The following is a 23,947-nucleotide window of genomic DNA, read 5'->3' on the forward strand; positions in this document are numbered from 1 at the left end:
CATAATTGCCTGCAACGGGAAATGAACATTAATGCTCCTGTTGCTCAGCTTTAGAGTTAACACTCTACTGCGGTGCTTTTTAGCATGAACTAGGTAGTTTGCAGCTCCTTGTAGGCTTTATTTACTGCAGTGGATCATCTTCAAAAGGACCTCAAATTTATTTTCTATGAACAAGAGAAATAGATGTTGCTGGAGCCACAACAGTCAACTGGGAAATGGTTAGTGCCATCAATCAGTTTGAGTGGATACAGTTGCATTTGCGATACTAAAGAATGAATTTTATCCTGGATGCCAGATGTAAGATTATGTAGTCTACACAGCTGACAGACAGTCCTCTCGTGGAGCTGAAGGTTTAGGATAGGTGTTTGTTCCCCTATTCTGCTATATGTACTGGTTACCTAAGTTTAAATACTTAAAGAAAATCTAGAATTCCAGTTGCATTTGATTTCACTGAGAATTAGCCAGCAGTGCTGTTCAGCGCTTGCCTTGCAAATTTGTTTTTTAGGCTTCTAGTCAGCATGGCTCGGTTCTTGAGTTTGTAGTGTGCCAGAACTGAAGGGAGTAGTCTGCAGTTGATACATGCAGAAGAAATGCAATATAGTCAAAGGGATGTGGGCTCTCAGGATGCATATAGTGAAAGGTACCTATGTTGGGGGTAGGAATAAAAGAGGGCATTAAAATAACCTGCTTGCTACTACTACTTGGATTGAATGTCTTGGTAGAAACTTTTTTTACTAGTCCTGATGTTTTTAATTGCAAAGAATTACTTACAACCCCAGTTCAGGCCACTCTCCAATATCAAGGTTTGTGATGACTGACATGGTACTTAACACTATCTAACCCACTATGCTGTGCCAGCTCAGAATCATTGTTAAAATAGTTGCTTCTCACATTATGCATCTCTAATGCTTCTGTTTTAAACAGGCCATCACATTCCTAGCAGGATTGGTCGCAGCTATCAGTAATAATAGAAGGTGGGGTGGAGGTGGAAAAAGGATCAGGGTGCTGCTGCTGCCTGCGGGTGGCAGGCTGCTCCTGCTGAACACCCGGCTGCCTGCACCCTGCTCGCACCAGGGGTAGTAAGAAATCCAGCGCTGCTAGATACTCTGGGAAGAAGGGAAAATGTTTTTAAAACTGAATTAACCCATCCACACGGCTTACTTTAGCACCTTGCTTGACTTGTCTTAACCAGGAAGGATTAGGTTAAAATGTTTCTTTTTGCTCATTTTAAATGTTTTACATTTCAGTAGGAAGAAGTGTTAAGTACAGTTCTATATGTTTATATGTTGAAATACCTGGATATCTGCAAGGTGATGAGAAAATCAATACTGAAGGGCGTACAGTCTGCTGGTACATAAAAAAGCCCATTTCAGGTTACTTCCAATGAGTTATATTCTTCTCTAGTAAGAAAAGACAGATTCAGGTCGTTTTTTGAAAATACTTAAAGCAAGCACCTTCATTAGAGTCTATACTTTCCCTTTAGCCAGTTCATGTTATGGTACTTTCCCATTAAAAATCTTTCTCCTCTGAGGCTCCCAAGCTGCCTCAGCTGTCAAAGATACATGTCAAGAAGGAGTGAACACTGCTGTGAGTGGTGGGCTGGCAAGCAGAGTTCAAGCTGAATCTGTTAAAATGATTTTCTGTGTGCAGGCTCTGCTTGGCTCAGGGCACAACAAATGTTACACAGAACATTGAGAAGTCCCTTGAAGGGGAAGTCAGCCCTGGCAGCTGGTTACTGGAAATCACAACTGAAATCTAATGATTTTTCTTTAGTAGAAATAATAAATTTAGGCTGCTGGGTTGTTTGCAATACTCCTCCAGTCCTGTCATCTCTTTGTGAGCTAACAACTAAAATATCAACTGGTGTCATGAGAAAAGTTACAAGGCAGCTAGGTGTAAATTGTCCCAGGAAGGTTAAAGTTAGATCCCCACACTTCTCCCTTTACTCCCTGCCCCCCCAATTGCACTAATTTCTTTTACTATATGTTTTGCTATTAAAGTTTTATAGATAAAAACCCCTAAGTAGTTGGATGTGTTTTTATGATAAGAATCTTCTCCTACCTTGATGTCTGATCAGTACATATCAACTCATGAGATTTTTTTTTGCAGATAATACTGCTCTATTTTTGGCTCAAAAAACCCAGATACCTAGGACAGAATGTGCATATTTAAAAGTTCCATGGAGTATGTGGCCAAAGTCATTATTAATCACATATACTTTAACAAGTTGCATTTTTGTTAAACACTGAAACTGTTTGGTGGGTAAGGGACAATATTAATGAATTGTCAAGATTTTGGTATCTTCAGCTCAGACTTTGTTTTCATGTTATCTTCACCAAAAAAAATGCCACTTTTTTGTGTGAATGAGAAATTTGAACAAATTTTATGTAGGGAGTGGGGAGAAAAAACACCATTAAATTCACATGCTAAACCACATTGAATGTGGGTGACATACTGGAACTGCCATCTTCCCATGTGCAAGTGTAGGAGGCCCTCAGCTCCAGGCTTAGCCTGTCCATCGGTTCTGATAGTCCCACCCACCTTGCAGGACCTTCCACTGTCCTGGAGCCAGCAAAAGGATGGTGCAGTAAGACTGAAGATGGCTGCACTGCTGAGTAGTATCTTTTGATTGGTGGATAAGAAGGGTGCCCACTCTTTCTTGGCAATCTGACATTTAAACTTGCAAGCATTATGTTTAGCAGTCTTTCCCAGCTGGCCCAAATACTACAGCACACGTAAAGACAACAGAGTAAGTGTCACTGAGAGCACAATCACTGTAGTGTTACTCATGATACATGAGTACACCAGAACAAAATGTGCATTCTCACTGGTTTTGCCAGAAATAAAATATTCTATGCTGTACATCATCTTGTTCTACTTGGGAACTTTAGCACTTCGACTCCCAGCAGTTAAACATCCTAGTGTTGAAAAAAACTCTTCCATTTCCTTCTGCAGGAGGTGATTTCTCTTCTCGGCATCTTCACGGGCACGTTCAGAATTCCTCAGCTTTATCTCCAGCATTGTGTATTTTTTTCGTTCTTGGTCCAGTTCTTCTTCTAATCTAACCACTTGTTTCCTCAGGTCTGCACTTGTTTCTTCAATTCTTAAAACCAAAGGAGAGAGAGACAGACAGACAGACAGACAAAACAAAAGAGGTTTTTTTAAGTGGCTGGATAAATGTTACTGATAGCTATAGTAAGTTCCACTTAGAGCTAAAATATCTTCATTCTAAGAGGAATTTTCAAAGGCAGGCACAAACTGCCATTTCAGTAATGTTAAGGGCAGAGACTCTTTGAAAGCTAGAGCCTCCTATATTTGTATCTTGAGAAAATATGTGCAAGACTTACAGAAGAGTGCTTACTTTGGGCAACAGACTGAATGTCTGAGGAGATGTATTAACTGCTCAGTTAAGCTGAGTTCACATACCTAATTCCAAAATAATATTTTAACCTTTGTTTTCATCCTGATGCTGTATGTCCCTATGGATATACAGAGGAACAGGAATGAGGTTAGTCCTTCCTCACCATCCATTTTATGGTATTTTCTGTAAAGTTTGTCACTGACATTGGGTGGGGGAAAAGTTTTTCCTACTGTACAATATTTTACAAAAAACAGCATTTCCTATGAGGAGGAATTTGAAGAACAGACCTTAAATTTATCTGTGCACAAAGCTCTACTGCAATACTCAGAGCCTTTCTCTAAGGAGGTCAAAGGACAAGGTTCATGGTTTTTTGATTTGAAACAAGTGCAGGAGGCACATCACTTGCTGTCCTCCCTATCAATGTTTTCTAATAGCAAGGCAGAGTAGGGGAGGGAATCTATCCAGATGGGAATTTCTGATCACTAGAATATTCAAAAAAGAGTGATCTCCTAGGAAAACTGTCCCCCCTCTAACTTCTTAAGAAAGAAAAAAACCCAAAATCCTAGCACCTCTTAGGTTCACTGATGAGTATAATACACAACCGTGAAGCTGGGGTGCCTGGCTTCCCAGTGAAACTGCATGGGTTATTTTTAGACAGCGTAAATGACATTCAACAAGGGCATGCTACAGACTCTACAACAACAAAGAGACCTTTGTGACAGTCCCAGAAGGGTCAGAACTCCATTTTGTGACCACAAAGAGGCAATTACGCAAGCAATGCGGTGCATCCCCTTGAACTGTCCCTTCACGTACAGCTCAGGAAGGCAATATGATCATTCTCACAACAAACCAGAAAGTCACACGCAGGCGCACTGATCACCAAGTCCAGCAGACCAACAGCTCCACTGATGAGTGCGCAGAAATGTGTAGTATGTCTGCAAAAAACTACCCCTCTCGATGAAGGCAGACTTTTATCACCCAGATAACTGTCTTCTGTAATACAAGAGGACTCTTCTGACACTAGAATGCTTCCCCAGACCCACCCTTTGTAACATTTTCATTACATCCTAAGCTCTGAGCTACCAATTAAATTTTTCCACCACAAAGTTTAAGGGTCAGCTACAGAAGCCTAGACTAGCTTTACATGTTCTGCATTACATAGGGTCACAGTACTTGCTATGTTTCTACATATACAACATAATAGTCCTCTCCAAGATACTTCCAGTTTCTTAAGAATCCCAGGTGATAAACATGAATTACTGAAACTCAAACAGCAAATGCCTGATAATTATACTATCCTCGAGGAAGGAATGCTCTGGAACAGGCTGGTTACAGGAAGGCCATAAAACTTGCCTCCCTCTGACTAAGAGAGATAAAATGGGCAGTTGATGATGAGAAATAATAGCTTTTCCATCAGCACGTGTTCCTTAACTCTGCCCCAGGCAGGTACTGACTCTGCTTTCCCTCCACTTATGTATGTGCCAACAAAAAGCTTATATTCCTTCATTAAAACATGCCCTGCTACACATACTGAGTTCTGCAAACCACACAAGCACACGTACAATTGTAAAGGAACTAATTACTGCTTTTGGGGACTAAATTATCTTCAGTAAAATAAAGCTAGTGAGGCAGCCTAAAGTTTCCCTGCTAAACAGTCTCCCTTCTTTGCTAGTTAGCTCCTGTCTTTCTACAGGAGCAGACTTTCATACGGTCTCTAAAGGAACATATTTTTGCACATGTAAATTGCTGCAGATGTAGTAAAAACATTGCAAAATCTTTGAGAGCTGAAAACTTGGCTTGAAATTCTTAGACTTGACAGCAAGATCCTTCAGGCTGTAATCCTGAACAGCTAGAGTAATCCTATTTAATATAAGAAGGCAGTGACTGTATCTTGCCTGTTTTATGAACCTATTAGATCATTAGGCATTTTCCTCTTAGCTACTTTGTCCTGTGAGACCTGGCCAATTTCTAGTCCTTTCCTCCAGCCACAGTGCTCTCTGTCCCTATGCAGCTGCAGGGAAAAGGCAGGTGTTTGCTAAAGCTGAAGCAGCTGAAATTGCTCAACAGCAGGAATGAAGAACAGGTCTTCCTGGATGTCCCTCATGTCAACAGCTGAAGGCTCTGTCAGAACAGTTTTACTGATAAGAGGAGGGAAAGCCATCTCTTTCCCCAGGCAGAAAGTAAAAATGTGCAGATACACATTTCCAAATTTTGCAGCCTGGTCTCTTTTCTGTTTATTACTCTGTATCCCTACAACAAGGCTTGCCAGGGAAGCTCTGCAGAATTAAATGCAAGGCACATACCCTCACTGCCCTCCCATTCTGCATCAGTAGGACATCTAAAAAAAAAACCCAAACACCACCACCAAATAAGCCTTGAACTACCATCCTCATTCACAGACCTTTTCCAACACACCATGCTAGCAACATGCTAGAACACAAGGCAGATAGAAGCTTTTCTCCCACTCTGTAATGTCAGGTGGGAACAGAAACTGCTAGATGGCCTGAGACTCTTCCAGCTTCATGTACCAAGGCACTACAGTGTAAGAGGCAGAAAGGCTGCAGAGGCTGGCAAGCCATCACCACAGGAAATCATAAAATAAATCAGGAAGGTAGCAAGTGAAATTCATACCTTAACAGCTGGCCCACCAGAACAGATCGCAGTTCAGATAAATTTTTGAGACATTAACAAGAAAAAAGAGGCAACAAATGCAGCCTAAAGCTGTGCTATACAATCCCTACAGTCATATGTGCTTTTGGTACCATGTTTGGGAGACTGATTGGAAACGAGGTGTGTAAATGCTACCAGAGTTTTATTAATTGAAGGAGTAAAACATTAACACCTTAACACACAAAAAGAGCTACTCAACTATCTGTAAGAAATGCACTACAGCCCTTCTTCAGTGTGAAATACTGGTGCTGCAGAGCCCAGGCCAATGATGATTCTTCTGTATTATAACATGGTGTCCAATTTTGCATATGTCTGTATATTAAAACATATCTAATTCCTTTAAGCATCAATATTTCATGTGCATATTTCTGAGTACTTGCCTGAAAGTCATTCTAATAATCACACTCATAAAACTTAATATACTAACTCACACAAATGAATAAATACGACTTCCTAGTTATTAACTTTCTGCTTCCTACAGCCCCTACCCTCACATGCATCTCTCCTGAAAACTGAAAGGAGTTTTTCTGAGCACAGGTCTTACAGCAGTTGCAGTTATGCAAGTAAACACAAGTGGGCAAATAACTACACAGTTCATGTATCTGCTGTACAAGCAGCACCCTGCTGCTACTTTGAGTCAGTAGCTGGCCATACGAGCAAAGAACTACTACAACTATATCAAAAATCAAAAGCAAGGTTTCAAAAAGTTCTACACAAAAGGGCTGCTGAAAAAGTTGTGGGTGAGATGCAGACCGACCACCACCAAAAAAAGAACAACCTGGAGAACAGTCAAGACTAGTTTCTTGAATGCTTCTGTTGGGAAAAGCAGCAAGAAGCCCTCCATTTCAGACCGATCTGGTATAAATCTTGGCACCTGCACAGACCAACAAGAGTTCTGTGTTGAAGCCTGACCACCCTGAGTCTGAATCCTTCCCCTCCAAGATACTTGCTTTGCTATTTCTCACAGGACACTGACAAAGATCAGACTTTGGTGTTACATGTGCAGTTCTAATTTCCAGTGAAAACATAGAATGTGAAATACTGGAATTTGCTGTGTGAAGGAAATCCCATTATTTTGATCAGAAAGATAAAACTTGGATGCAGAGAGCAGTGAGGAAAGAGCAGAACCAGATCTGCTGTCTCCCAAACCCAAACTCCAGGTCTGAGAACCTGATACACTTGGTAGCCTACACCACCCACGTTCAAGCTGACGTAATGCGGACAGATGACTTCCTTGTCCCCCCTGCAGATAACATTACCTTTTGATACTAGTCTCATACTCAGTCCTCTGTTTGCTCAGTTCTGTCTTTAGCTCCACCACCAAGCTCTGTAGGGCCCTAGAGCATTTGACAGAGTCTCTGGAAGCTGCAGCCGGGTTGCTCTGTAGGCTGCTGCTGCTGCATGCTTCAAGCCTGTCGATGCTGTTCTCCAGATCTACAGTCTTGACCTCACTCTGAGATGGTGAGCCCTGAGTTATCCACTCAGATTTGAGAGAGCTTAAAGCAGAAGAGTCACTGGCCCGGCAGGCTGGGCAGCTGCTGACTGAGTCCATCACAGAGATTTCACATGATGATGTAGACCATGTGGTGCTGGCCATACTGTGTGTGCTAAGGGAGAGGCTGGGTGAAGGGACGTTGTCGTAAGTAGAGAGTCTCTGGGAAGAACACGAGTCTTTAACTCGTTCCCCAGAGGCTGTGCGGCGATGGCCTCGGAGGGAGTACAATCCATTCATCAACCAGTTCCCACTGGAGGAGAGGTTGGGGATATCTAAGGATGAGCTGCCCAGTTTTGGACTCACAGACCGTGCTCCCTGCTGGCGGAAGGAGTATTTCCACGGAGGCAGTGTCTGCACTCTTTTACTGGGGCTGGTGGCAGATTGAGTCAATTTGCAACTGTGCTCTGGAGTGTTTTTCACTGCAGGTCCAGGAGCGGCCTCTGGTGCCACGGCATTGCTAGAAGGCAAATCAGCAGGGCTGGGAACACTGTTCTCCGACCTGCTGTCCTCCCCGTCTTCCTCGGAGATCCACTCCACAGTACTGCGCTGACGCACAGGTCTGATTTCCAGCTGGCTCCCTGGCACATCTGCCTGAGGAACAGCAAATATTCGCCCCTGTTCACTTATCAGCACTGTCATCAGGTGCTGAACTAGTGAAGTGCCTGTGGGGAGAAGACAAAGGCAAGCAGTTGGTGAAACATGAAGACCTCAAACACTCACGCCCTGTCTGTGAGATGCCCTGTGAGCTAGCTCCTTGTGAGACAGGCCTGTGGCCACCATGCATCACAATGAGTCTGCCCAAGCAACTGCTCTGTGCCTTTCTGTACAGGACTACAAGGGACAGGAATCATTCCGTTCACTGGAAATGGTGACCGTGAGGGATGCAGGTGTCAGTCCAGCTCATGAATGTAGCTATCTAGCAGAGTACAAATGATCACTAGCAATGATTAATAAATTGGTCTGCTTAAAGACACCTTTGAGGATGACAGCAGAGGAGAACACCTGGAAAATGGGGCATGTCTGTACCACACCAAGGCATGTGGTTCAGAGCCAGCATCAATCTCAGTGTTTGCATCCATGCAGGACAGCAGACCCCTGTGCAAAAATGCCTGTTGGATCCTGAACACACTAACCTATTTGCTGGAATGGAGCACCTCTCTGTCCAGCTTCAGAACCAGAAGGTTTCCACAACTGCATTGCACCAGTTTCATAGTCTAACAGGCCCAGAGATAGTGTTTATTGAAGAAGCAGAAATTTCAGCTCAGACCTTCTGCTGCATTCAGTGTATAAAGAAATGCACAGAGTATGACTGCAGAAAACATACAGCAAGTACAAAAAGTACTTGCAATTATTTAAATCCACAAAATTGCATTGTCATTGTTTTCCAGTAGTGGAACAGACTATTATGAAGTAATAGAGAACATCACTTAACCAAACCTAGTATAAAGCACTTTCTACAAAAGAGGAAAACCTTAAAAAGAGAATACATAATTCTACCTTTAAGTATTGTATGAAAAAAAGATTAACATACTGAGGGGTTCAAGAGAAGAGCCTGAATTTATTAAATTATTAATAAGATTATGGTCTCAGCAAGAGGTACTGAGCTCACCTACAATTTCTACTTTATGTTTGTGAATAAAGGGAGAGAAATAAACCTCTGTGGAGATAAGGGCACTCCTAACAATTCAGCTGACAAACTTCTGATATTTCTACTTGAAATTCATGGTTTAAATTGGAAGAGAGACACAGAGTGCTTTTTGTTAAGCACTGGCAGCAGTGTTATTCTGTCTCAGTTGATCTAGCAGATCCATCTTGCCCTGAAGCTAAAAAAAAAAAATTTATTGAGTCTTTCCATTCTTCTGTTATTTCTATTTAACCAGTCTTCTATCCTCAACTAACAATAAACCAAAACTTTTCCATTGCTGTTGCTTATGAGTAAAATTATTAAGTCTAAAAATCCAGTCACTGTATCCCCTTTTCTACATTTCAGGTCTGTGGTAATACAGAATTCTAGGTCAGGTCATTGTAGTGTTTTCACATGATGATAGGAGAGCGCATGAGACCACAGCATCTGTAGCTCTGAACCTACACACACTACAGGCACTTCTACCATCAGCTGGAATGCATAATGAAATGCCTGAGGTGAACTGAACCCAAACTTGTCACCTGTACCAACTGAACAAAAAAGTGTGTTGTTGGCCAAGGCTTTAAGTCCTGTCAACGCTGGCCAGCTGGCCACTAGGGGAAGTCACAGCATCACACAACAGACTGAGGTTTCAGCTACCTCCACGCCCTTGTAATACTGAATAACCCAGCATCTGCTCCTGCTCTCACTTTTTCTCCTGCCCACATTTTTCTACCTTCCCCACTTTGATAGGAAGGTCTCAAATCTACCCTTAATAATATGGCACACATCTCTGTGGCATGCTTTGAGTCCCTGAACAACTATAGTATGTCAGGCCATGCTCTGAAGTTGGCCTGTTATCTTATATCAATCTATTATTATGTTGTTGTTGTTATTGCCATCTGTAGGGCACTCATCTGCAGTGCCTTTCAGAGGTCACTTGTGCAGAGCTAAAGGCACTGCTGCTGCTCAGGCGTGATAATGCTGGCATTCTGTGAAGGATTTCCATCACCTAGAGCACCACATCACCTGCCCCCTACAGCTAGGGAGCAGTGCCAGGGCGGAGTTCAGGCATCCTGGGCACGGCATCTCCATCTGTGCCTAATGCTGGATGAATCTTATCAATTCTTTTTGCAGACTTGCCCGGATCCCACAGAACTTGATGCAAAGACCCTACTAAGGCTTGCACCACAGTAGCGCTCCAGTGCCACATGTGAGCGGGGCTGTGTTCCAGCCCTGGTGTCAGCCAGCCAGAGATCATGCCCTGTGCACTTCCTGACCCATATGGAGGTAGATAATTTGCAAGCTTCAGATTTTTACATCCAAAATTAACAGTGATTTTCAACTTATTCCTTAGGTTCTGTGAAGTTCTGACACATACAAGTCCTACTTAGAAGACAACACTTCTAAAACACCTAGTTATAGCTACTGTGGTACAGCAAAAACCACTGTACCTCTTTCACTGTGGGGTCTGGATGTCCTTTACAGGAAGCCATCTAACCACCAAAATGCACCAATACTAAATGATAGCAGTTTGATACTTAAACATAGTCCCTCTGAGGAACATCTGAGCTTTCATTTTAGCAGTAGGTTCAGAGAGTTTCACATAACAACTTGTAATAGGGAAGAAGCATCTCCATGTGGTGGAGAAAAGAGACACTCCCGGGCTAGTAGTGAGTGGGATAACAGAGGCCAACTGGTACATCCCCTCACAGGCAAGGGATTGCTTGACTTGTTGCTGACTGTGTAGCCAAGTGATACAGCTACCAGTGAATGTATGATTTTCAGCATACTCTTGCAGCTCCAAAATACAGGTGAGTAATTTCATAAGAGTAGTACCTACCTTCCATCATAGTCACTGGATCTTCCATTTTGGGCCGCAGTATATTTGGTCCAAATACTGTAGCCAGGTTCTGGACACTCATCTTGTTAATGCTGGAGTGAGCCTGAACTTCATCAAGGAACCTTGAAAAGCCCCCCCAGAAAAATCAAAGGAGGAGAAGAAATAGGTCAGTCACTTCTCAGGCTGTAGGCATTCTGGGGCAGGAACAGTTTTTTCCTGTGTTTATACAACCCTGATACCTGAAATGCTTCTAGGGACTCAGCTTAGATATTCAGTAATAACCCCAGATCCCTCCTATAGTTTGAGCAAGAGAGGACAGGGTGGCTTCTGCCAAAAGTACCAGCTTACCAAGGATCCAACCTTCTACTGGATGTGAAAGGACAGATTTTCACATTTTTATAGGAATTCTCCAATTACACAGGTTGACTTCTGCAGTTTTCACTTACAGATATAACAGAAGTAAGAATAAATTTCACTCATCTCCTCATCCTAGAAATAGCAGCCTGTGGAAAGAGCTTTGTGGCTTGAATCTAACAAAATACAGATAAAGAGGTAGCCCAAATGCTTCTTATGAATGCATCAGTTGGGCAAACATCAACACCAGAAAAAGACTATGCAAGCCAGAAACAGCACATAAGAAATCCAGACAGACTGGCTATCCATATGTACAAGCTGGAAATCAGCAGTGAGTTTCTAACAGTTGATGTTTCTGTAATTTGGAACAGCCTCCCAATAGGAGTTGTAGCAAGAGAAAGGCTGTAACAAACACAGGCTATAACAAACACCTGAATAGGTTGTACATAATTAGCCAAGTTGTAAAAAGGATTGTGTGACATGCAAACCTGCAATAGCCGGAAATACGACTCAGTAGCCTCAAAAGCTAACAGTCTCATTCTCTCTGTACTTCATTTCCTAAACTATTGTTAATTTTTGGATGACTGGATGGGTTTTGGCAGGGGAAAAGTTTCCCTGTCATTCTGCATTACTTGGCAAATTTTTGAATGCTTCTACTTGGCAACATGACTTTTCTAGGCACTCCCATGTCTTCTGTGGCTTTGCCCTGTTTCTTCACTAAGTCAGAAACAAACTCTATTTCTCTTTCCTTTCCTCAGTTTCCTCAGTTCTTTAGAAACATGTATTCCCCTGCCTCAGCCTTTCATATTTTGAGGTGCTCAGATATTAAAACAAATGGTTATAGAAGCACACAGTGAGGTAAAATACATTTTTTAAAACATTTAACAAATACATTTCAGAAACACTATTCATCTGTGCACTTGGGAAGAGCCTGACATCTCAAATATGACACGGGCTACACGTCAGTGTTTGTGTCTACTGTTTGCTTCAGATGTGCAAATCCCACTTGTCATAAAGGGGCTAACTACCACAAACACTAGAATACAACATAATGTTCACCACATTGTATCTAGAGTAACAGTCCATTCCAGCTCCCAAAACATATTCCAGTCCACTTGCAAAAATTGTGACAGTCAGCCAAGAGATGAGGAGAGACAAGTCTCTGGAGCTCCTGGTACTCCAAGAAGGATCCACTCCCAACTGCACTTCCAAACCAGAGCTGAGGCCAGACTGGCTCAGGCTGGCTCTTCCAAGTGTGCAGTACCTGGAAAAAATCCCTTTCTTTACTGTCTTTAAGTGCTTCTAAAATAAACAATATAATAGGCTAGTATCATTCACGCCTGCTGCTGAGGCTGTGGGTGACAGCAATTTGCTTGGTTGATGCTCTTGGATAAACCAAGAGCTTCCTTTAGGCAGGCTGCATGTTCACCTCCACGATTTTATAGGAGCAATAACTTACATGTAAGTGATTGAATATTCATACTTTCAGAATAAATTATTTGCATATAAGTCTCACAAAACTTAGTGACTTTTCCAAGCGTTAATTAATTTCACTTACTTGCATATGTATTTGAGGAGGTTGTAGTTGGCTTGGGGCAAATTCTTCACCTGTTTAACCAGTTCCTGGGTACCCTGAGGGACAGGAAAAACAAAAAGGAGAGCTGTTAATGTAAACGATGCAAAGCAGACCTGACTTTTCTTCAGTACTACAAAGTGCTCTTTCCGGAGTCCAGACCTGAACAACAGATGACAGCACAGGGAGGCTTTGCTTTAAAATTGGTGTCATTCAGTGTCTCGTGCCTTACCAAAAACCCAGTGTCCAGAACTCGATTCAGTTCTCAGAATCAGCAGAAATCCTCCTGTCAACTTTAATGCTTGATGTAGAAGCCTGACTTAGTGAGGCCTACTAGTCTTCGAAGCCTGCCCACTAGCATTGGTATAAATGTAGCAGGAAATGTGCCTTTTCAGCACCTGGCCTATTTGAAATTTCAAGGCATTGAGTGTGATATAAATACATTGCAGTAGTGCTCAACTGAGCAGAGTTTTTTCTTTAAAACGCTGAATGACATTCCAGTTCAACTATCTCCTTTTTAATTACTTCCATTTGCAGTCATTTTGAGCTGTGACATACTTCCTCCTAAAATTTTTGTCTTTACATTAAAACATAAGATGAGACATCTGCTGGAAATATGACTTTAAACCCTGAAGCTACTTAAATCATCTAATGTAAACCTCTGACTCAGAAGGCTATTGGCCTTCCATAGTCCCAAGCATAATTTGCTCATTCCTTTCTAACTAATGATGAAGAAATTCCAGAAGCAGCTGGTTCCAAGTCAAAGAAGTGCAGTTGGACATAAATTTAAAACTTTCTTTGATTTATTAAGGACCGTTAGGAAGGCAATTTTGTTGGGCAGCCTCTTCCTGGTTTCTCTGGTCCAGACAAGTCAGAAAGATCCAGAGAGCAGTCTGTATTCCTGCCTCCATCCTTAATGTCCTGAATGTATAAATACTTTTTTATTCTATATATCCCAGCACAAAAAAAAGTCCCGTAATAAAAAAATAAAACTTAAAAAAGAATTCTTAAAGGCAGTAAATCCTTTTTTATTCCTTAGCTTATTATGCCAGTTTAACAGTGACAACAATGGAGACACCAAAAAAAGACCAGTCACTTTTGAAAATCTCAGTCTTCTTTTTTAAACTTCTGAAAACATTTGAATCAAGGACAGCTGCTACTGATGTGAAGGTTAAGGTCAGTTGTTCAGGTCATCCAGCTTTCAAGTGGGGAGTTTGAACTAGAAATAAGTGAGCTAACAGACCTAATTCCCTTTCGAAATTTTGCTCTGTAACCCAATTTATTTCAAACACAGAAATCAGGATGGTATTTGGCACTGTATTTCAAGTGCTCTGAATTAAAACACCATGGCTCCACTGGACAAAAAAGGGAGCTTTGGAACAGAAACTGCAGGCAATTGTGAACAGCTGGAAACATCACCTAAAGGTAAAAGATGCTACCTGAAAGAAAACAGGTTCTAAAAACTTACCATCCATGCTCTGTTGCAAAGAATCACAAACATGGTATTACACTGAGTATCTTCATACACTTGCCAGGTTAAAAAAAAGCTTTATCTCCTGCTGCAGCATTTATCAGCTCTGTCACAGATTTGTACCCACCAACCACCTGACCAACAGATGGCTGAAGGCTGAGCCTAGTAACGCACAAGCGAAAGTGTAAAGGAAAATGCAAGCTAGGAACTGCTGTGTTATTAATAAATAGCATTGATCGTGCTTACGGCTGCAACCTAGCATGCAATAGAGGCATTGCACTGCCATTCATCATAGTATTTTCAGTAATAACTCTTACCTCCTTGAAAATGCTGCAAGTCTAATATGCTACAGATGCATGTTTTCCAAGGTGTGATCTCAAAACCAAGGATTTTGCAGTATGAGTAACAGATCAGCACTAGTTAGGAGCTTCTAGTTGGACTGGAAAAGTAGCAACACTTCAGACGTTCACCCAAATTCAGACCCCTCTTTAAAAACTCAAGGCCACATGCTTAGCCCACTAAACTGCTGTGTGTATCTCTAGAATACAAGCAGCAGAGAAGGCTAAAATACTACCATGTCAGGTCAGTTCAGATTCAAATGAGTTTTTAAAGATTTTGAATATCTTTCATTCATCATTACTCTACATTTGTTTTTCATTTTTAATCTTTCCTCCCAACTGGTTGAATAAACTCTTTTTTAACACTGCAGTCCTGCTGAGATACCTGGAGGCCTCAGGACAACCCAAGGTCTCTACTACATTTCTGTTTGCATCCCAACAGAGATTAGTTGGGTCCAGAATGAAGATGAACAGCAATCTGAATGAAAAATTGAAAGGTTAGGGCAGTGCTGGAGTATTTTTTGCTGCAGATGGAAATTTGGCCAAGCTAACATTATTGTAACTCCTATCTATAGTCACAATGTAGCAGCATGAGGTGCCAGTAATTTTATCTGAACAGCTATTTTGTCTTAAGAAATTATTTGGGGGTGGGGGGTGGCTGTGTGTGTGTACAAAACTAAAGAAAATAGTATTTTGAGTCCAAAAGTCTCATTCAAAACTTTCAAGTGAAAAATGAACACAAAATAGAACTTCAAATTAAAACAACAGATTGCATTTTGTTTCTAAATACTTTTTCAAAATGAAACTTTTGATTTTGAAATTCCATGCTTATCATTTTGTTCTAAAAAATTATGGTTTCAATGAAACTACATTTTTTAGCAGGGGGATTTTCCATGTTGGAGGTGAGTCAGGCCCTACAGGCTAGATATGACTTTGTGCTACATTCTGCTCCACATGCTACTGTGCACGTACAGCCTCTCCACCCTTCGTGTATGCACTCCACCTTCCTTTCTGAAAAAGTAAACAGCCCTTGTTGAGGTTCCAGATTTTCCTGACAAAAAAAAAAGCTTATGTTTACAACAACAGCTTAACAAGACAACTTTGTGCTATCAGCAGTACTGTATTTTGTAAGCTTTCATTTTGGCTATCTAGCACTCCTCATCGCTTTTCTAATCCAAAGAGAATACTGCACTACAAGTCATATGAGTCTGGCCTTGCTCCCACAAAAATCAACACAGATGTTGCTTCCCAAACTGCTGCAGCCTGTGCAGGCAAAATCAGGCAAACTACATAGTTAATAAGCTGAGCAGTGATACACAATTATGTCTGCCCAACTTGGCAGTGTCTCTACTCTTGTGCAATAGTGCTTAACGGGTCCAAAACTTCCCAGTCTGTACATACTCTGACCAAAACGAAACCAGCTCCACTGCCTTAGAAATGCTGCCATTTCTTGTGAAATCAACTGTTGTGCTGTCTGTAACATAGCATCATGCAGAGATACCCAAATTGAGTGAGAATAACACAGAAAATTAGCAAGTTCTGGAGCTAGTAGACACATACCTGTACCTATTGAAAGACAACACTAGTGTACTGACACACTGATGTGGCTGTGTCCAGAATGCAAATGCATGTAAGTGTGTGGTAATATGCTGTCACGCACAGAACTTTACTTTCTCAGAGTTCCCTAAAGAATAGATCGTGTGAGTACAGATAGTAGCAAACTTGCTTTTTATCCATAAAAATCTGATATTAACAGATATGCTACATTTGATGCATGCAAGCATGCATCCTCCTATGGACATCATGAAGGACTGAATCTCCCCAGAGCCTTCTGCCACTTGAACTAAAGGTGAACCCCAGGCTCTTGGTAAAGAAAAATTTTTACAATCCCCACCAGAGATAAAAACGTGAGCACACTCTTGAGGCCACACACAGAAAAGGAACAGAACTGTGGACTGCAACTTTTAAGTCCTCAGGCCTTTACTTCTTTAGCTAACACCAGTAACAACCCTTAAGGCTTCTTTAAACCTCTGTTTTAAATGGTGGCACAGTTCCACCCACATTAGACCAGATCCAACGTGCCTCTGGAGTCAGCAAAGAGCTCAAACATCACCACAAGAGGAAAAACATGGATGAAACAGATCAATCAATCATATTGTAAATTATCCTGCTCCTCCCAAGCACTGAATCAAAATTTCCATGATTGCCACAGACTTGGAGGTTTTTGTCAGCCCCTTCCCTTGCCTGGAAATCAGAGGAACATCATAAGAAGGTTCTGGCAAAGTATTCATAGCATTATTTCCCCCATTTTGGGATAATATTATAGCCTGCCGTTTTGTAGTGCCTCTCCTTTAAGAAATACAAAGACCACTGCACTGATCAACATCTCATCCACCAAAAACTTTGGGAAGCAGAACATGTAGTTCATAGGAAACTGAAAACACAGAAGAAGGGAGCAATATCATACAGCTTGCTAGAGTCAACAAGCAAGGCTGGGAAAGGAACCCAGTCTCCTACCTTGCATCTCTTGCTGATTATGCTACAGAACAGCTTTGTTCAGAAGAAAGAAACACCAGGCTACAAGACTGCATTCAAAAAAGCTCCTACTTTAAGCAGGAGCCTGTGATATTAATGCCCAATTCATGGCTTCAGGAAAATTATGGGGAAGGTTCCCAGGAACTTAATTGATTTAAATCAGGACTGGAGAGTGATGAGAAGAAAGCTGCACTACATTGAGTCTTGGGAACAACCTTCAAGGTAGAAGGCAGACTAGAAGGATCACTGACCTCTCCCTCATCTTTTGAGAGTAGCTGTCCACAAGAAAGAAATTCTTCATATTTGGCAAAGGGGATGACAGGCTCTGGCAGCTCTCGAAGGTAAAGCTTCAGGAGGGACGCCACAGTGTGAACATCCGTGTTGCTGCAATAGAGAAGAGGGAAGGAAATTTAGAAACCCACACTACACCAGGCTTGATGCCTTTCATTGGGGGTGCATCTAAGTCCCTCTTAGGGACAGGGACAAAGTAGGCAATTGGAAGAAAGCTGTTCTGACACACGTTTGTATTAGGCAGGAGGGTCTACCTGGGAACAAGGGAAATCTCCAATTTTCTCAAAATATAAAAGCATCTTGGGCAATACGGGCAGTGGAAGGGATATGTCCATGATACTGCTTAAGAGGTAGGGTGGTGCTGCAGTTCCTCAACCAATGTGGATCAGGAACGTGAGCAATGCAGTCCAGGCAAGTGCACAGTGATCACGTAGATAGATATCACTGACAATAGAGCTCTGCATCCTCACGCAGTCAAACATAACCTCTGATCCACTCACTGATCCCTCCTGCCTGATACTTTTCCCAGCCAGCACCCACCTGTGTCTGATGGGCCAGGCTCCCAAGTCTCTTGGACAATCATTCAGAAAAAAATGGAGGAAGCTCTATTTCCTCCAGGCCCTCTATTGCCATTTGGCATGGCTGCCCAGCTTGTGGGTCACATCGCCTCCCTCAGGCTTGGGTATCTGGAATTTCCTAGTCCATCTGTTATGCTGGGATATCATCTTTTCATTTCTTTCCCACTCCAGGAACTTCTCTTTCCTCTTCTCTGTCCTCTGCTTTAAGTTGGGGTTGAGGTGTCAGATTCCATGATGAAGATGAACCTGTTCTTCCCTTTCCATTTCCCATCCAGCTTCTGATGTATGGCGATACCTCTCCCTCACTCCAAGTCCCTTGTTGTACAACTTTAACCTTTGCAGATGACCTCCTCAAAGGCTTTAACTGTTGGAAGTCTAAACAGATTCTGTCACCAGCTCCCCACTACCCACCATTGCCCTGACAGTCTTTGAAGAACTCTGAGGAAAAACACATCAGTAACCATGGGACAATAAAGCTTCAAGTCCTCACCTCTATCTAAAAGCTGAATCTCTTCCACTTAGTATGTTTTTAAGCATTTTTGGAACACACAGCTAAAACAAACAGGAAAAATTACAATAGGAAGCTACCAGCAGCTACCACTCACTACTAATCCTGATGAAGCTATTCCTATTAAACAGCTCCATAATATTTGAGAACACCACAGTTTCACATAATGGTTTTCTTCAGTTGGTTATAATTGCTTTACAAATGAGGTCAGTACCATTATTCTTTTTTTTGTTTTTTTAGTGTGCAGTTTCAGGCATGGATGGTAGATATGACCATCACCCAGAAGCAGAGCCCAGAATACAGCTTCAGGTCTGCTGGCTGCAGCTATCATTTCATTCACAAGGCCGTGTGAAATCCAGCCAAACTTTCAGTGGTGTGGAAGTGCAATAGGAGCAGACTGCGTAGGTGCTTCCAAAAGAGCAACACCGGGCCTTTCATAAGTATATATGCATTTGAAACCCAAGTTTGAAAAGCAAGCCTTTTAAAAATACTTTAATTGTCAGTCATCACAGAGATCCAATCCACCATAGGTCAGGAAGGCTCATTTGGAAGATCACTGTTGATACAAAAGACATTTAAAAGCACTGACTGCAACTGGGGGGGGGGGGGGGGGGGGGGGGGGAGGGATATTCCTTTCACTGATTTGGAAACAAGCATATGGATTTCACACTTGCAGAAAATCTTTGCTGCTGCCTAGGTGTCCTAGGCCATACATGGATGGTTTTAGTTACACATAGAGAAAATTATGCTAGGAGGAGAAGCATTTCACTTAGGCAGGGTGTAACTGCCTCTCACTTGTTACTATCTGTATCTATGCATATGAAAGACCAGAGAGCTGGGCCTTCAAGCTGCAGTGGACATGGTGGAAAGAGCAAAAAGCAATGACTGGGGGGCCCTCAACTGTCACAGTCCTCAGGTACACCTAGACTTGCCTCCTTTAATTCTGTCCTAAACCTTCAGTTATCACATTTCAAATCAACCACCCAAAAGGCAGGCATTCCTTCATGGAGATCTTTACTGCCACTGTCAAAGGTGAGATTTAGCACTGATCTATTTAGTCAGTGCAGATGCCTATGGAAATAAAGGTGCTTTCTGCTTTAAAAATGCTTGGAGTGAGGCAAGGCTTGGTTTAGCCTCATGACAATAAAGTTAGGATGGATTAGACTAAGGTAAAACATGAAAGTGAAACTTTCATTCCTAATTACTTCCCTAGATACTTTAGTTCCAGAATATGATCGTTTTCCAAAATAACTTTGTTCACATGAAGATCATTCTAATTCTGAACTAGAACACCCAGACATTGTTAAAAACACAAAGATTTTAAGAAAAGATGAAGTGAGACAGTTTGATGATTTCAAACTTCATTTTTTCATTAAAATATCTCCAAATATTTGACACTTCCATTTAGGGAGCAAGTACTGGCTGTGGTTAAAAATCAAAGAAAAAAGGATGGGTGGTCTGGGAAACTGAGGGGAGGGAAGAATTAGAAGAATGTTCCCAATAAACTCTAAAGATATTCTTCCCAGGATGAGACCAAACACCATTCTGCCCATGCAGGAGAGCACTAGCTCTTCCTGCAGCAGTAGGCAGGGATGCTATTGGCAATGTTGAGACTGGCTGCAGGTCCAGGGAAAGTGACCCCCTATGTTAATGTGCTGGCAATATACCAGATGCTGCCTGCATCACATGGAGAAGTGGTGCTAGTGGCTTCCAGCAAGAAATGGAGCCAAGTCTCCAAGTCAAGATCCCAGATCTGATCCCACTTCTGGACCTCTGACTGCGATTGAGCCAGATCTACACAATGGCCTTGGATCCAAATATTCCTGGAGTTCAAGGTCTCTGTTAGGGTCAAGGCCCATTTCTCAAAGCACTGTTTAGGTTAGCACAATGCTGACCTTCACTCTGGGTAGCATGTACATATGCGAGAGGAAAAGAAATGCTAGTTACAAAGTATGGACAGTATTTGGCTCTAAGGTCCCTGAGAGCATCCACCTTCCTGATGATTTGACTGCCTAGGCTCAGGGCCAACATAGAAATAGTGCAGCTGAGAGCTGCCCTCCTTCCCTTACTGACCTTGGACTGAGTACTCTGAGCCAGGGCTGACACTCTTCCCGTGGGACCCAACATCAAGCTGAGCATCTACTGTTTATTCTGTGTCTACAACTCCCACTGCCTCACAGCCATGTCTGTTCCTGGCTACAGACCCTGTTAATCTGGACCTAGACCCTGACTGATAGGACAGATTACCTAGCCTGATCTTGGACCTGCTTCGTCACTGTGGACTTGCCTGGTGATCACTGGACTGTGTCACTGCCTTATTACCCCACTTGGATCCTGGCTCACCTTGCTTTGCAGACCAGCTGGCCCTTGCTGTTCCCTGACATTGGCACAGTCAGCAGGATAAAAAGGCAGCTAGCACGTCTTTGTACCAGGCAAGGTATTACATCAACATTTTTATACTGGGAAAAAAAAAAAAAAAAAAAAAAGGCAAAATTGCCATTTTATTTCAGAAACATTTGATTCAAGTTTTGTTGAAAATGAAAAAAATTTAGCTGCTGAAATTGTGGACCAAAAAAAAAAATTTTGGCCAAGAATTCTTCTGGGGTCAGAAAGTGCTTTGTTCTGACATGCTGACCAATTCTATACATTGCATGCATGACAGCCATGATGTGTGAGATGGTGATGACTATTCTGAAACCTGGTGACAAAGGAAAGGGAAGAGGTGATTTGGTTTGGGCAAGGGAGAATGCAACATCTGAAAGCAGTCAAACACCCAGTTCACCTCTGTCATATCCATTTCTACAGTGGGATCCCACACTGAGTATGCCACACCCAGATCTAGCAATGCATTTCATTCAACATGTGCTTAAACTGAAACACTGGAGTAGCCCCATCTAGATTAATGGGCTCAATTTCTCCCTCTGCTCAAGCACTTAACTGAAGGCAGGCCTCTGTACCCAACACCATGCAGGAGAAAGCCCTCAGCAGCCTTTAAGTGAAAAGAACGATGGTGCAGAAAGAACATGTAAACCAGGATACCCACTGCAAGGCAGCTCCTGCCAGATTTTACATGCCACAGATAAATTAGACTGCATTCACCCATGTCAACTTACCTATCAAAAAGGGGCTTCTCTCCACAGTCAAAAGAATCCTGTAGATCCTTGACAAGGTTGGCTTGGCCAGGCATCCGAAAGAGCCCCTCCTCTGTAAGGCCTCGCTCCCGAATAAAATCCACACACTGTTCCACCAGCAGTGGGGCCAAGCGCTGGCCATACTTCCTTTCGTACTGTACAGTGTCCTCCAGTCGCTGTCCAAAGATCCCTGCCAACACAGAGCAAGAGACACATCTGGGTGTCAGCTTAAAACTCTTCTTGAGCTATCACTCAGGGCATAAAATGAGGGACACTTTCACATGGAAGGTGTGAACCTGTGTGAAAGTCCAGTTTCTAACAGACTCAGAAGAGTAAAACTATTTTTAAAACCAAGAATTATATGCCAAGAATTTTTTTTTTCCTGCTTAAGACTGTTTAAAACTATCCTCTGCCCTAAACCAGCTGATATCTCATTATACACAAGGAAGGTGGGGTGAAGATTATGTTTATGGTTATCCACAGCTGTCCTGAATCTGGATTAAGTAATTATACTTCCATTGCATCTTCTGTCCCAAGAATGCCAAAACAAAGGTTACACTGACTTTCTGGGACACAATTCCTTTCTGCATGCACCCACCTCTTAGCTGTTACACAGTTGCCCTTCAACAGTTTGCAGCTCCCCAGTCCAACAGGCAGCAATGCTGCTAGAAGGTGACTGCTAACATGATAAAATAAATCACAGTAATTAAAACTGGCTATTGTGAAAATCCCCCACCATCCTGCAAGCTTTGCATTTCTATTTTTTTTCCTTTAATTAAAACTGCTGAATGAAAATTAAAACAGTAAAATGCATGCAAAATAGATTGCCATTTCGACTAAACTGTTTATGCTGTACTTCTTGCACCTTGAAAACACTGGAAGCATCAGGTACTTTAAAACCAGACTGGCCTAGGTAATTCTTGTCAGATCTACTGTAGATATATGTCACCAAGTATGAAGCACTGTCTCTCTCTTTGGGGAAACTGGAGCACCTGATCAACACCAGCTGCTGAACGCCACTATTGGCACCAGATCTTTTCAGCAACACAGAAGCGGCTCAGACTGTAAGACCCAGAGGTCTTACTTCGATCCCTACTACTAGGAGACTGGTCCATCTAAAAGGACAGCTACTGGATTGTGTTCTTAAATCCCAATTCCACCACCCTACAAGGTGTGGTGGGGTCAGGGAGGACAGCATCCAAGTTAACCACATTTTGGTAATAAGAATTCAGTGACAGAATCCTAGAATCTACTGAATTTGAGATGAGACCAGACCACAGCAGATAGGAAATTCTGTTCAAAGATTTCTCAAAGCAACTGGAAGCTTTCCAACAATATCAAGGAACTTTAGATCATGTATTCAACACTCAGTTAATCCTGCAGGTCTGGAAAAAAAAAAAAAAAAAAAAAGCAGCATGCATTACTGGAGTTACACTGCGTTCGCAACCAACAGCCAGAAGCAGTATTTAATGGATGCATGCATGTGCTTATACCAGGGGATTTGGTCATTTCTTAAGGCTCTAGTTACCTTCCCGCTAGTAACCACACTTTCCATTTTTATTCTAGTGCTATATTCATGGGAAGCTGATAATTCCTGGCAGTAAGCTTCTGAACCACCATTCGCTGTCCTTCATGGGAGACATCATGTCAAACCATACCAGCTTTCTATATTCAGACCAACCCTGCTGAATTCTCAGTGAAACAAACCTTTCATTATCAGTTGAATGAAACACGCAAAAAGGATCCCAAAGTCCTATTTCCTTTCTCTGCCAGTTTGCTATACATCAGAAGACAGAAATCTTCCTTATACCCCAGCCTACACAACTGCATTACCGTATCAGAGCTGGGGGGCCATAAGGAGTCTCAAAGGAAATTCCCTCCTTACCCTGGCAGAAGGGCACGCCCTGGAGCATGGGAGTGACTTATCTTTATCATTGTAAATACTGGGTTTCTTACAGAGTAAAGGTTTTACTAGTTCTCATTTCTAATCTGTTTGAATTTTCACTGAGATGGGCATCTCTGAATTCACTTTCTAGGACAGGGTATCTCTTCCTGCTTTTGCACAAGTTGCTTTGTAATCTCATCACATAATCCCTGCTGTCATGATGCGGCAGCACAGCAGAACTACTTGGCACGTGGGGCTCAGGGTCTCCAGGGCACTTACAGAGGCTGAAC

General features: G+C 42.2%; 1 protein-coding gene across 5 annotated transcripts in view; it reads right to left on the minus strand.

The window, feature by feature from the left end:
* Positions 1-2,303: 2,303 nt before the first annotated feature.
* Positions 2,304-23,947, minus strand: part of ARHGAP22 (Rho GTPase activating protein 22) — a 149,278-nt gene continuing 127,634 nt past the window's right edge. For all 5 annotated transcript variants that reach the window (XM_074908347.1, XM_074908348.1, XM_074908346.1 and 2 more), the window contains 6 exons: positions 21,755-21,962; positions 17,516-17,648; positions 12,906-12,979; positions 10,994-11,115; positions 7,291-8,188; positions 2,304-3,103 (listed from right to left, as the gene is read on the minus strand). In XM_074908347.1, coding sequence (XP_074764448.1) covers positions 2,875-3,103; positions 7,291-8,188; positions 10,994-11,115; positions 12,906-12,979; positions 17,516-17,648; positions 21,755-21,962 — 1,664 coding nt within the window. In that variant the 3' untranslated portion in view covers positions 2,304-2,874. The remainder of the gene's footprint in view (positions 3,104-7,290; positions 8,189-10,993; positions 11,116-12,905; positions 12,980-17,515; positions 17,649-21,754; positions 21,963-23,947) is intronic.

Source organism: Athene noctua, chromosome 5, assembly GCF_965140245.1.
Source record: "Athene noctua chromosome 5, bAthNoc1.hap1.1, whole genome shotgun sequence".
Taxonomy (NCBI): domain Eukaryota; kingdom Metazoa; phylum Chordata; class Aves; order Strigiformes; family Strigidae; genus Athene; species Athene noctua.